At 45.2% G+C, this 15,144-nt stretch overlaps 1 protein-coding gene across 1 annotated transcript in view; it reads left to right on the top strand.

Moving 5' to 3' along the window:
* The window catches only part of CRISPLD2 (cysteine rich secretory protein LCCL domain containing 2), a 49,894-nt gene that overhangs the window by 21,870 nt on the left and 12,880 nt on the right, over positions 1-15,144 (top strand). Inside the window, exons 3-11 of the mRNA XM_081201225.1 lie at positions 1,896-2,014; positions 4,818-4,950; positions 5,095-5,210; positions 7,047-7,147; positions 8,229-8,366; positions 8,705-8,765; positions 10,153-10,219; positions 11,493-11,623; positions 12,871-12,914. Of these exons, the coding sequence (XP_081057351.1) occupies positions 1,896-2,014; positions 4,818-4,950; positions 5,095-5,210; positions 7,047-7,147; positions 8,229-8,366; positions 8,705-8,765; positions 10,153-10,219; positions 11,493-11,623; positions 12,871-12,914 (910 nt within the window). The remainder of the gene's footprint in view (positions 1-1,895; positions 2,015-4,817; positions 4,951-5,094; positions 5,211-7,046; positions 7,148-8,228; positions 8,367-8,704; positions 8,766-10,152; positions 10,220-11,492; positions 11,624-12,870; positions 12,915-15,144) is intronic.

Raw genomic sequence — 15,144 nt, 5'->3', positions numbered from 1 at the left:
GAAAGACATGGTGTCCCCATCGTGTGCAGTCTCCAGCTGCAAATCTATTTAGAATCACAGCTTCAGTTACGGCTGGGCAGACAGCAGGCGGTTCCAATGCTTATGAGGGCAGAAATGGCCCTGCTGCTTCTCTGAAAGTAAACACACAGCTGAGACGTATTTTCCTTGGCTTTTGGGTTCCTTGCAGCTCAGCGTTGCAGCAGCAGCAGCAGAAGAAGACACTTCAGGCTAATGTCTATTTACTCATCCAGCATGGTTACAGCTTCATGTTTTGCTTTCGCTCAGTGTGCTTGTCTCATGTGTTCCCCGCCCCCCCTTTTTTCCTGGGGGCCATGAAGCCTATAAAAGAGTCTCACAGACCAAGCAGAAAGGCCAACTCTAAACGACTCTCCTGGGGCTGGCTCATAATCCGCCTTTCATCGAGTCATATTTACCTAATAGGACTTGGAAATCATCAGCGTTCACCTCTGGAATACAAACGGAGCTTTGAAGTCCTTTGTGTTTCAGTGCAAACAACACACAAGCCAGTGAGTCCTTGGTGCTTTTCTTTTTCAGTCCAGGAGCTCCTCCGGAGAGGGGATTAGCAATCGCAAATGATTTTATTTTCTGCACGCCCATAGCAAATGCTTCCAACTAGAGCTGGTGCTAATTTGAAGTGCCTTGCAAGAACATGTGTTCTTGCTCGAGTTTAACAAATCCCCCTCCCCAACTCCTCATCATGCTTTGGCTCAGAAAAGTCACACGATCTAAGCATGGGATGTACTTAAATGACCCAAACACAACGCAGGGTTGCCAGAAAGCCAGGTACTTTTACCTTGCCTTGGCATGGGCTTGGTTTACATTTATGTTGAACCAATGATTCGATGCTGCACTGCCAATTTTATATGCCTGTGAAACACCTCTTTTCTTTTAAAGAAGAAAACAGTCCCAGTAAAGCCGAACTCAGTGCTATGTCCCAATTGGCACTCTAGCACAAGCGTGATGATGATGATGATGATGATGATGATGATGCTTATAGCACAGGATTGGGGAGCCTGTGATGCTCTGGTTGTTGTAGGACTCCCAGCCAGCATGGCCAGCAGTCAGGGATGATGGGAGCTTTAGCAGTATGCTGGTTTCCTCATCATCCCCGTGTTATCATAAAAGTCAGTTCCCCTGGGGGGGGGGGGAAGGCACCAACCTTCCCATAATTTCCATTGTAGTCACCACATGATGCCCATAGCTATTTCATCATTTCTCCGCAATTACAATTTATTTCCATTAAAAAAGAAAAAGAAATAATGGGATGCATTTAATTTTTTTTGGCCAGCAATTCCTCCTTAATGCAATGCATTTCTGTAAGTCACCTTCACAAAGAGCCAATGATGGGCAGGATCAGAGCCAGTGACTGGCAGAGCCAACTGATTCCAGTTTTGTCCCACCCTCCTTCCTGCTGAGTTCTACAAGGAGCAGTGCTGAGACGGAGGAGGGGGAAGCTAACAGGCAGTCCCACCTCTGGACTGGTTGTTAAGTAAGACGGCTGGGCAGGTGGGTGCAAACTGAGGGTGGACTGAGCCTGGTGGGTCAGTGCCCCATTCACCCCAAAGGACCAGCCTTCACTGGTTCCAGTTCTTTCCCAATCTTTCTGGTGTTCAGGCTGCAAGTGCTAGTCTTCCTGCATGACCTCTAAACAGTTAAAGCAACCTTTCCCCACAAACTGGACAGGATGCCCAATATGGAAATAACATCACGGTATAAGCACTTCTTTTCCTGGAATGCAAGGATGCTTTGCAACATTCCTTACTGAGACACACTCAATGTCTTGCTTCTTTGGGTTTAATTCTGAGGCTTGGTTGGAAAATGCCGCCATCTTCATTTTGCCTCCTCTAATGCCTTTCTGTCTTTCTTCCACATAGAGATGGGACGATGAGCTGGAGAGATCGGCTGAGTCCTGGGCCCATGAATGCATTTGGGATCATGGGCCTGCCACCCTCCTTAGGTCTATTGGTCAAAATCTGGCTGTTCACTGGGGCAGGTAAGATGTGTTAATTGTCTTATGGTGTCTGTGCTTGCTGCCCTGAGCTCCTTTGGGAGAAAGGGTGGGATAAGAATTTAACTATGAACACAGATAATGAATGAATCTAAGATGGCTACCAAGCCAAGCAAGGCACAGTTCTACACGTATCTACTCATGAGCAAGCCCCATTGAATTCAATGTGATTTACTGGTACGTAGTTAAGTGGTTGTAGTATAGAAGCCTTTAGACCACACCCATATGGCAAATTTACAAGTGTGTAGGCAGTTCGAAAGCACGGCAAAGTGCAAGTAGATAAATAGGTACCCCTCCAGCAGGAAGGTAAACAGCGTTTCTGTGTGCTGCTCTGGTTCGCCAGAAGCAGCTTAGTCATGCTGGCCACATGATCCAGAAGCTGTACGCCGGCTCACTCGGCTAATAAAGTGAGATGAGCACCGCAACCCCAGATTCGGCCACGACTGGACCTAATGGTCAGGGGTCCCTTTACCTTTACCTTTACCTTTACCTTTAGGCAGGGGGAAATGCCATAGGAAGGTTTATTCTAAATACAGGTCTTCTCTCCACACACTCTTCCTATCAATAGAGCCTCTGCATGTGTTGAGCTTCACTCATCAATGGAAACTTGTTTAGTTTCCCACTGCCAATGCGCAGCTTTTAGATGCCCCCCTCCTGGTCTGTGGCAGTGGCTCAACCATGCAACAGGGAGCAGCATTTAAATGTCTCTGATATGTATCCTGGTTTAAATGCCCGGACCATTCATACTCCAGGATTGCAGAGCTATTGTTGGCACACACATTTCCTATATGTTTGGGTTTTTGTTTTTTTTAAAATTACTCTGTGCTGCATGAATTTTCTCCATTAGGAAGAGTGTTGGTGATATGATGCAGGCAGGGAAATGGTCCAAGAAGAAGCAGAAAGTCAGTAGCAAGACAGAAGCCAGGGCAGAATCTTCTGTAACCTACAGAAATCCATATTTGGTGACAGAACACGACGTCCAAATGGCTAAGCTCCTTAATCCTTAGTGTCAACCCATGTCCTGCTAGGCTCTGTAGCCTGCTAGGCACTTTGGGTTCATTCCCTGATTGTGAGCACATAACGTGGACTAAGAGGGAGCGTACTTTCCATAATCCCAGTTGAAGGCTTCATCCTAACACTGTACTGGGCAGGGCAAGAAATCATGCTTGTTGATTCAGCCGAATGTTTTTGCCAGCTCCTAATTTGAAGAACTGGCTGCCAACTGGAGAGTGGGCTGAGCTCCACTCCCTACTTTCAATTCAGGGTTTATATCTTCTACTTCCCACACAGCCTAATGGTGAAGTTGTTATTTATTTTGCTACACCTGCAGCCTGGTGAAAAGAGAGTCCCTGAGTTTCTGAAGAGATTTTGCTTTCTCTTCATTAATGTCCCCAGAGAATGAGAGGGCTCCTAAAAAGAAACAGCGTGGGAGATTTCATGCTCAGAACTTTATAATGCAACTCACTTTGAATCCCATTTTTAAGGGGGAAAATTCCATTCTGCTCAGTTGCTAAAAGTCACCAGTCCCAACCTGCCCACACTTATACCATTCTGGAGTCAGTCCAGGGCTCATCTCCACTTCTTTTCCCAGCAAAGTGGCATATAAAAAAACCTTGTGGAGAAATTCTTGGTGCATCTCTTGCAAGATGGGAAACAGGAGGCTAGGCTAGACTGGCCCTGGTCTGATCCAGCTGGGCTTTTCTTCTGTTGTGGATTCTTGGCTGTGTGAGAAAGGTACTCTGTCATATACTCAAGAGAGGCAATGGTATTCTCTGCCCAATTAAGAACACAAGAAGAGCCTGTAGGTCCAGGCCAATGGCCCATCTTGTCTAGCATCCTATTCTAACGGTTGCCACCCAGATGCCTGTGGGAAACCAGCAAGCAGGACCTGAGCCCAAGAGCACTCATGCAACATGCAGCAACTAGTATTCAGAAGCATGAGTGCCTCAGACTGTGGAGGCAGAGAAGAAGAAGAAGAGTTTGGATTTGATATCCCGCTTTATCACTACCCGAAGGAGTCTCAAAGCGGCTAACATTCTCCTTTCCCTTCCTCCCCCACAACAAACACTCTGTGAGGTGAGTGGGGCTGAGAGACTTCAGAGAAGTGTGACTGGCCCAAGGTCACCCAGCAGCTACATGTGGAGGAGCGGAGACGCGAACCCGGTTCCCCAGATTATGAGTCTACTGCTCTTAACCACTACGCCACACTGGTAACCATTGATTGCCTTCTCCACAAATTTGTCATCTCCTATTTGAAAGCCTTCCAAGTTGGAGGCCACCACTGCTTCCTGTGGGAGTGAGTGCCATAGTTTAACTAGGTGCTGCAGGAATAAAAAGTAAAGGACCCCTGACAGTAAAGTCCAGTTGCGGATGACTTTGGGGTTGCGGCACTCATCTCGCTTTACAGGCTGAGGGAGCCGGCATTTGCCCGCAGACAGTTTTTCCGGGTCATGTGGCCAGCATGACTAAGCCGCTTCTGGCACAACAGAACACTGAAACCAGAGCAGTGCACGGAAATGCCATTTACCTTCCCGCCAGAGCGGTACCTATTTATCTACTTGCACTTTGACATGCTTTCGAACTGCTAGGTTGGCAGGAGCAGGGACCGAGCAACAGGAGCTCACCCCATCGCGGGGATTCGAACCACCGACCTTTTGATCGGCAAGCCCAAGAGACTTAGTGGTTTAGACTGCAGCACCACCCGCATACCTTGCTGCAGGAATAGGCACTGCCTTTTATCTGCTCCGATTCTTCCACCACACCTGGAACATATCTTTGTTTTCCTTAGGTATCGCTCTCCAGCTTTCCATGTCCAGTCTTGGTACGATGAAGTGAAAGATTATACCTATCCCTATCCCCACGAATGTAATCCCTGGTGTCCAGAGAGATGTTCAGGACCGATGTGCACCCACTACACACAGGTAAGGAAAACAGGGTGGGGCTTCTGTTGGAACTTGCTGCTTCTTGTTACAAGTCTGCCAGAAGTGGGCAGATGTGAAAATGCTAGGGGACTGATCTCGTGTAGCAGGTGTTGACATCATTTGTGCCCTTGTGCCCATTTGCAGGTGGTCTGGGCAACGACAAATAAGGTTGGCTGTGCTGTGAACGTCTGCAAAAGGATGGACGTATGGGGCCAAATCTGGGAGAATGCTGTCTACCTGGTCTGCAACTACTCTCCTAAGTAAGGAATTGGGAACGGGGTTACATTCATTTCTCTTCCCCTTTAAAGGGGAATCTAACAAATTTGGGTTTTCTGAAACAACATATGAACTGAAGCACAGAGATCCTTTGAGATTTGCACTTTTCTGAATGTTGCAATGCAATTCTCCAGCCACGTAATATGCAGAAAAGGAGGGTAAAGACTGCATATATTAGTGAAAATAATATGTAAAAATGCAATTGATTAGGTGCCAAAATGTGTACATTATGAGGGGGTGATGAATTTTCATGAGGACTTTTGTTTTCAAAAAACCCACAGACAGATGTGGATATGTGGAGAGCTGAACTTAGGGCTGGAAAGATGAGAACTTGATAGGCACTGATTCACCTGTCTCTATAAGGGATGCAAGTTGAAGTAATTGCAGTTTTGTGCATATTTTATCTCAGTTGGCAGCAACTGGGCAGGCTATTTCCAACTGTCTTTCTGGTTATGAGTAATGCCAAAGCCCAATGGGTCAGTTAGGGACAGTGGCACTGCTGGTGACATAAAAGACAGGGGATTGTATCCAATGTAATGCTAAGTTAAAGTCACTTAGTGGTATACTTATCTGCTGGCCAAATGTGTTGCACCAGCAGAACATTGTTGTGCAAGCAGATAATCAGATTGCTGGTAACTTTGTTGCACAACAGATTGCACAATCCATTGCTAGAGCAACTGTTACATTCAATTTCTCTGTTGCACAATATTTAAAGTCACCTGTCTGCTGGAGCAAGAGCCCGCCCTCATGCTTGCAAACACTGGAGAACACTGGAGACAGCCCCATAGTGTAAAGACCAATGTTGAACACCAGGCCGGGTTGAGGAAATGTAATCAGTTTTGGACCCCACCAGTGCTTCCATCACTTAAGAATATAAGAGGAGTCTGCTGGATTAGACCAATAGCCCGTCTAGTCCAGCATCACAGTGGCTGGTCAAATGCCTATGGGAAGCCTGCAAGCCAAACATGAGCACAACAGCACTCTGCTCACCTGTGATTCCCACCAACTGGCGCCCAGAAGCATAATACCCCTGACAGTGGAGGTAGAACAGAGGCAGGCCCTCTTGTGGGCTTGTTTGTATCAAAATGGCAGCTCCTGCTCCTTTGAATGTTTTGAGAAGTGTGTTTCTGGACAGGCGTGGCTCAAACGTAGGCCTCTCGCCTCTCCTGAAGACAAATTTGGTGCTGAGTGATTTCTGCCCAGTAAGGATGAGTGGGTTAGCATGAAGGAAACATTGTGTGAGTCTGATGTTCCCAGACACTGGCAATTTGTCTGGCTCACACATCATAGCTAGTATTTTGGATCTCTTGGAAGACTCTTCGGAAGCTCTCCAGGATGGGGAATGGAACATGTTCCTGAGTGGGGAAGACCTGAACATCCGTGCTAAGTTCCTCCAGCCACCTGAATGTCCTGTGAGGAAAGAAATGGAAGCAGCCTTGACTAACGGCTTTGTGGAACTAGCGAGGGGGAGCCAGTGGCAAAAGCCCGTCAGTGACTGGCTGGTTGTGAGGTATATAAAAAGGCAGCTTCACTTCTGAACTCTGCCAATCTAGCACATCGCTAGAGTGCTGCTGAACTATACATTTGTGGAAGGGAGTAATCTTTTCCCATATTTACAGTAATCTATCAATGTGTAAGTACAGTAAGGACATTCAGTTCTTCCGTAGCTCCACGGTGCTTAGAGGCCTCAGGAGGGTAAAGATCCAGGCAACTGGCCTGAAACAGTCCAGTGAAGCAACTGCATATGTTAAAGTGTGGAACAGAGGATGCTTGAGAGAGGAGGAATTAAGGAACTTTCAAAATGTGTGCTCACTTTTCAGAGGCAACTGGATCGGAGAAGCCCCTTATAAAAACGGCAGGCCGTGTTCTGAATGCCCGCCTAGCTATGGAGGAAGGTGCCAGAATAATCTCTGTTACAAAGGTACGTGGTTAAGTGGTTTGCAAGATGTCAATAGAATTGGCGTATGCTAATGCATATGCATAGATGCAAATGTAGAACTGTATTTCCCCCTTAAGGGTGTGACCAAAGGGAGGGGGATCTGTGTGCTTGCTCAGTTTGCTGGCCAGCTGCTTGCTGTTGATGGGTTAGCTTCAAGGCCCACCCGCTCTCCCTTTGTATGGTTCTGACCCACAGTCAGAGGCAGTAATGTTTCTGAATGCTTCACTGAGAGCCATGGATGAAGAGGCGCAGAGCTCTGTGCTTGCGCTCAGGTTTCTCACAGGCATCTGGTGAGCCACTGTGAGAAGAGGATGCTGGACTAGATGGGCTGTATCAATGTTAGTCCTACGCTGAGCAGACCCACTGAAATGATTGGACACAACCAATTGAGGCTCATCAATTTCAGTGGGTCTACTTTGAGTAGAACTTTGCCAGTGGCAACACAATGAACGCCAGGGTTCCTGATGTGCTGTGGCTGGCTTCCTACACCCAACTTGCATACCCTTCTCTAGTCCCCATCTAGGAAAGCACGAGTCACAATCAGAGATCCAGGGCACATTGCCGGCCAGGCAAAATAGAGATTGTGGCCTTGGAAGATAAATGGGCGTGCCTTGGGGATATCTCATGGACTGGACAGAGAGGCATAGAGGTCTCCATTTGATGCCTGCCAACAGGTGTGAGGTTCCCTATGCCTGGGCTAATCAGATAGTAATTTTTATATTTGTACAGGTCTTGTTTGTTACTTCATACTCCGGTCAAAGCCACACCGTAAATATAAAACACATGGCTTTCCCCAAAGAATCTTGGGATCTGTAGTGTACTCTCCACAGAGGTGCTGTGGTGATGTGGATGTGACCTTTAGAGGAGAACGACCCACTTTCCCCTTCTGTTTGCTTTGCATTTTAAGCTTTCAAGCAGGAGCGAACTTCTAGGCAATGCAGCCAACCCCCCTAAGTAAATTAAAGGGAGCAGTCGCTCCATCCCCTGCGCCTCCACCACCTGCCCCACTGACCTTAAATATTAACAAGATGCTTTTTCTTTCAACCTGCTGGGGTGAAAAAAGATGACGGTTACGTCCAAAAACCTGAGACCGATGAGACCAACGAAGTGGAGACGCCCCAGGTGTCGGACAGCAAACCTGTGTGGAAGCCCAAAGCCACAAAGCCTGTGAAAGAAAAGCCAACCGCTGTGTCTTACATGAGTAAGAGAGCATTACTGTCTCCGTCTCCTAAGTTTCAAGATGCTTTTGTTTTTATATATATATATAAAACAAACAAACCTGCAAGGGAATTTTTGGTCACCTGTAGCTTTTTAAAGAGAGAACCCCCTTAAGCTTCTAGATTGAGGCTGGGGAAGTTGTGGCCCTGCAGATCTTGTTGGACTCCAACACCCATCACCAGCATTGCCAATGGTCATGGATGATGGGAGTTGTAGTCTAGCAACGGCTTGAAGGCTTCATCTACACAAGTGTGACCATGTGGATATGTGTTACAGTACTTGCCCTGCTGATGGTTCTATATTTCCTCTTCCCCCTTCCAGCACAAGTGATCAAGTGTGACACCAAAATGAGGGATAAATGCAAAGGATCGACATGCAACAGGTAATCACCCCCTCCCTCTCTTTCCTTTCCCCACCTTGCTGGGAAAGCAGAGGCCTCACCCTTGGCAAATCGCACTATATTTTCAAAGCAAAAGATGGGCTGTGCTCTGTTTGTTGTGACACGGATCCAGTGGCTGTGTAGAAGCCCCTTGTCTATGAAGCCAGCCTTTCAGGGCCCGTTCATGCAAATGACGCAGCCAAATTCAGCCAAGATTAAGGGGCCTCAGTTGATTTCGTGTAAGTGCCTGCAATGTGTAACCCGCAGTTCCCAAAGTGGCCGACACTGTTTGGCTAATGTTGGCACTGACCTTTCAGCACCCTCGCTCCAGCAATGTTTACTTATCTCAGCTGGACCATCAATTGCCTCCACCCACCAAGCCTGCGTGTGATGGTTTTAGTTAAAGTACAGTACAGTTTATCACTTTGGGGTTTTTTTGTGTGTTGGGGGTGGGGGACTGGGGAGGGAAGCATGCCAAATCCAAACCAAACATTGGTATTAAAGAGAGGGTTGTTTGAAAACGTAGAGTGGGGATGGTGTTCCGTTTTTATGCATTGCTTTTTTTGTTATTGTTTCTCCTTAAAAACGTGGGTAGTTCAAATGAGGTTAGTAAGGCTGCACAACATTTTATTTGCAAATCAGTGGAGTCTGAGTACTTGCTTTTGCAACATAGCCCACACTCAGCCTAGCTCTATTGGATTTTTTAATTTTGTTTTGCCATTGAAAAGTGCTTCTTGAAATGCCGTGTGTCCATTTAAGTCACTAGTCAGTAAGACTTGATTTAAATCATTTTTTTTTACAGAAAGACCTATTCTTGCTGGTGTAATCTTAATATTTGCAACCAAATGAGGGTTTCATTTTTGGAATAATTAATTTTCAAAGTAGTTTTTACAGTTATATAAAAAATCACTGATTTGGTTATACTATTAGAAATACAAAGACAGGTAATTATGAAATTATTATTTATATTTGGACAACTTTTCTGCTGTATTTTATTGCAAGGAGAAAAATATTCATTTCCTTTATAACAATTTAAAAATTTTATTTAACTGAAACAATAACATTATAGCATATGTATCCATGTTTCTTAACTGATATGGTTAAATGATTAAAAAACAAACAAACTTAGACTGAGTTTCAGCACACATGAAAACTTAAAACAAATCCTTATCACCCCATTTCAGGGGAAGGTTTTATTCATTTGGGGTTCAAAGAAGGAGGAAAAATGAAGGGAGGGAGGAGGAACAAGAGAGAGACAGAGAAGAATGGGCAAGTCAGAATGTATGATAAAAATAAAAAGTGGGTTCTCTGTTTTAGGCAGGGTCTACAGATAGTTCCGAAAGGCCTGAAGACTATTACATGGCTAACTATACACATTTTGTTTTGCTAGATACCTGTGCCCTGCTGGCTGCTTGAACAATAACGCAAAAGTGTTCGGAACCTTCACCTATGAAAGCGTAAGTAATAAAGTAATAAACAGAGAGATATTTGCAAGTCCCAAGAAATGGAGGATAATGATGTGCCTTAGTGACCTGCGTGATGATAGAACCACCAGGCATACTCACCCTGGATAAAAGCCAAGCACACAATCACAGCCTTGTGTTCTGTGTAGGTGGCTTTCAGTTCAATAGGGCCACTCCCATAAAAAATAAATAAATGCATGATGTCTGGCCTCCAGAACTGGGATGTCTGCAGAATGAAGAAGCTCCAGATTCTGTTGGAGCTCGAAATTCTGCTAGACATCATGCACCACTAGCTAGGCCTTACCCTGGCTCCATCCAGACAGATACTGCTCTAGCTTACTCCTGATAGGTCACATTCCTCTTGGCTCTGTCTCTAATAACGGCAAGCATTTTATATACGAAATGTATGAGCCACACCCTTCAACATAAACTTCTAGGGCAATGTACAATTGTAATAATAAAACTAAAATTAAAAGATCTACAATAAAACCAAAGCACAGAAACAGTAGCATTCATTTAGTGATCAGCAAAGAAAATCAACAATTTTTACATTCCACCCTTGAAGTCCAGGTTTCCCTTGTACTCATTCCAATCCGTGTGTGTGTGTGTGTGTGTGTGTGTGTGTGTGTTAGTATTTTGTAAATCAATGTTGTCAGCTATGCTCCATATTAATTGTGGCTTGTAGGCTATGAATGGCAAGTGCCACTAGATCAATTCAGGATTTTGAGACAGCCCTGTGGGCATCAGTTACAAGATTGCTGCCATAGGGACATGACACAACACAAAATGGCTTTCAGATCTAAAAGAGCAGAAAAAGAGGGCCACAAATTGATGCAATCATTGGAAAAAAAGCATCTTCATTAATCACCACTACACTCACTCATAGAGAGAAACTCTTTCAGCCTCTCCTCTGTTCAGAACTAAAGGGAGGGAGGGTGTTCTGACATCTGATGGCATGTGGGCATGTTTAAGGGGATGTATTCAATGTAGGAGAAGCTGAGCCAGAACAAACAGAAACTGAGCAGGAAGAGCAAACAGTTTCCCATACATTACAGATTTTTTGGGGGGAGAATATTTATTGAGGCCTTTTCCAGGTGCCATAGGGGGGTACTGGAGGGCACTGTGGCACCCAGGGGCACCACATTGATGACCCCTGCTCTGGATTAATGACAGACTGCTACCAAAAATGCAAGCTATTCATCAGCTAGGAAGAGTCTTACAGATAAACTCTATTAACTGTCTTCTGTAAAAATAATGTTCCTTGCAGTCATCCAGTATATGTCGGGCTGCCATCCATTCTGGGGTGCTGGATAACAGAGGAGGCCTGGTAGACATCACCAGGAAAGGCAGAGCAGATTTCTTTGTGAAGTCTTCAAGAAATGGCATCCAATCATCAAGGTAATTTACTACGGGGGGAAATCTGAGCAGTAAGTATTATGGGTGATGGTTTTGGTGGGATCACATTTTAACTTGGGCCTGCTGCAGTCACCAGTTGGTTTGTAAATTTACTGAGCTGCCTGGAAGGCACTGTAGTCAAGGGCATATGGACATCACAAGATTGATCTAGCCAGATCTAGCCCAGGATAGTGTTTACTTACAATGGCCAGCCAGATGACTTTGGGAAGCCTGCAGGTAGGGCTTGAAAGAAGAAGCCTTCCCTTTATTCTGTTGCCCATGGGCCAATATTTGGAGGTTCTGCTTAGATCTAATCGCTCATAGCCTTATCTTCTGTGAATTTGTTTATCTCCCCTTTAAAGTATCTAAGCAATTGGGGGTGAATTCCATTGTGTTTTCTGCAAAAAACTACAGTGGTACCTCGGGTTAAGAACTTAATTCGTTCTGGAGGTCCGTTCTTAACCTGAAACTGTTCTTAGCCTGAGGTACCACTTTAGCTAATATGACCTCCCATTGCCGCCGCACCACCACGCGATTTCTGTTCTCGTCCTGAAGCAAAGTTCTTAACCTGAGGTACTATTTCTGGGTTAGCAGAGTCTGTAACCTGAGGTACCACTGTACTTTCATCTGCCCATCCAGAATGTCCTGTCATTCAGTTTCACAGGAAGATTTTGAGTTCTAGTATTAAGAGAGAGGGAATAAATCAGGATCTGCAGAAGTGAAAGTCTAACTCCAGCTTCAGCAGTGATGCGCTTTAAGGAAATGCTGAGTCATGGCTATGTGTGTGACTTCCATTATCTTCTGATTGGTCCCTTCTCCACCTATGAAATGGAGTTCCTGACATACTATTATTAATCTGAGAAACCTGAAGCTTCAAACTTCAGACTCCTTTAGGGGTGGCCAAATGATCACAGAAAAATGGCCTGTTTACTCTTCTGCCTTTAACTGCAGTATAATTCAGAAAAATAAATAAATGCTGGTGAGTATTTTCATGGCATTAAATAGACAAACACACACTCCTGCTAGTGGCTGCAGGTCAACTTGTGATATGCCCACCAGCAGGGGCTTGTTTAACAGTTACAAAATCTGGAATTTATGCATGCTTACTCTTTTATCCTGCCTACTTCCGATATCTAACAGATGCTGGTCTTCCTATAATGGTGCATGGAGATTTGATTTATTCAGTGCATATCTTTTAGTTAGAAACAGCCAGTTAATACTTTTTGTTTTCTGTCTTTTGCATTTCACAGCAAATTCAAACCTTCTAATTCCTTCATTGTTTCGAAAGTCACAGGTAAGTTTTCTTTATAGGGAGCCTATAATAGCTGGTAAGATACCATGCCATTCAGGGGTTTGTTAGGCATGGAAAAGCTTCCTAGAACTGTACATTATACTAGAACTGGTCTTTGGTTTACATCAAGGATGTGGGGGATGGGATCTGGCAGACAGGTCAGGCTGCTCTCTCCCCCACCTCTTGTGGGCCAGGTTTGACACGTGGACTTGTGGGGACAGAACAGGGGATCTTGCAGAGGACTTGGCAAAGCCACTCTGTAAAACAGCACTCAAAAGACAGCCGCTCTTGATCCAACAATCAACTTATTGTCAGGTGTTGCTGAACCCATTTCAAAGCTCCACTCAAGAATGCCACTTGGTGGATGATAATTCCCTCACAGAGTTGTAGTCCCCAGAGTTCTCTGTGAAGAGGAAATGACCATTAAACTAGGGTTGCCATATTTTTAAAAGGGGAAATCCTGGCACAAAGGTTGTTGAGCCCAGACACTGTTTCCTATTGCCATATTCCGGCTATGTCCGGGAAATTCCAGACGTATGGCAACCCTAGTTAAACCCCCCTGTGAATTGCAGCACAGTGTGGGGACCAGGGGTGTTTCTGTTAACTCGCAGCACCCTTCACAAACTACAGCTCCCAGAGTTCTTTGGAGGAAGCCATGGCTGTACTATCATAGTCCTTTAAATGACTGCTGTGAAAGTAGCCACAATCTCTTCCATTATAATGATTTTCTGATGGCGTCTGGCTGTTACTCATCTCTAAAATGAGATTAAAAGTGACCTACTTTGCAGAGGTGTTGCAAAGAGTTACAGAAAACATGGTGAAGAACATTATAAGTAAAAATTGTTGTCTAGGTGAAATAATAATGAAAATAATAATACTAACAAACATTGCTAGTTGCATTGTCAATCTGTGACAAGAAACAGCAAAGGAGCTGCTTTCAAAATCCCGGTTTTGATTAGGTTGGTCCAAAATGTGTCCTGCAATTTACTTTGAACTGAAACAATCTCTTCCTCTTGGCTTCCCCTGCCACCCCAGCCATCAAGATGTGTGTCTCTTTCATGTGCCTGTAAAAACAATATTCATAATTATGACAAGAGCAAAGCATGAAAGCTCCAAGAAAAAACACACACACACACAAACACTCAAAAGCTAACTCTGGCATTGTCCTGAAACAGACCCATTTTCCATCCAGTTACAGTTCTGATCCAGGCTAAACACAGCTTTTTGTGTGTGGGTGCCAGACCCCTGTTCGCCTGAACAAAGGCATTAGAAAGTTAGAGACGGAAAGGGGGGGGGGGAGAGGGACTTTCAAAAGCAATGCCATCAAAAGCCTTTTAAAGTTAGGATGCGACTTATAATCTGCCAGGAACAGAGTGCAGACCGGACAGGACACTTACATGGAAGAATGAGGCCACTTAAAAAAAAGAAAAAAACCTTGGATTCCTTCCCTCCTTTTAAATGAAGGAATATTTTTGCAGTTTAGCCGATCTCCAAGATAAAGACTCTCAAAAATGTCTCCTTTGTGTAAAACTGTTTGAAGAGAAGGGACTTGGATGTGCAGGGCTGGCATCTTTCGGCACTCTGCCTTCCAGCTGCTTCCAGGACCCTTACACCCGTTAAAGCGCCAGCTGTCCTATCTGGATGGCCCCTGAATTTTTCTTTGCTTCTGATCCTCAACAGTTTCAGATATCTGGATTTAGACTCCCTTTTAAATTTCCTACCATGCCCTTGCAGTTTGCGTCACTCTGGAATCACCAAGGCAAATGTAAAGGGTGACTGGACCCGGCTGGTTCACAACAGCCAAGACAGGTTAGCTGACAGAAGGGGTCCACCAGAGGATGCTTAATGGTGATCCAGGGACGGGATCCCTTACTAGTGATCCAGGGACGGCATGGGGTGTTTCATTTATCACCGACTGGCTAGCCCAGGCATAGGCAAACTCCAGCTCTCCAGATGTTTGGGACTACAATTCCCATCATCCCTAGCTAACAGGACCAGTGGTCAGGGATGATGGGAATTGTAGTCCCAAACATCTGGAGAGCTGGAGTTTGCCTATGCCTGGGCTAGCAGTTCCTGACATCAACGGAGGCTGCTTTCCAATCAGCAATTGCAAGGCTTTCAAGGGGATGACTGAGCCACTCAGGAGCTCCTACTCAGGATGCATATTTCCTCTCTCTGCTTGATCCTGCTGCAGCAGCACCAGAGGACCCTTTGCCCAAGGACTTCTCACCCC

Source organism: Podarcis bocagei, assembly GCF_964188305.1.
Source record: "Podarcis bocagei genome assembly, chromosome: 7".
In the NCBI taxonomy this organism is placed as follows: domain Eukaryota; kingdom Metazoa; phylum Chordata; class Lepidosauria; order Squamata; family Lacertidae; genus Podarcis; species Podarcis bocagei.
Note: the sequence above shows the minus strand (reverse complement) of the source record. Positions and strands in the feature narration are given on the sequence as shown.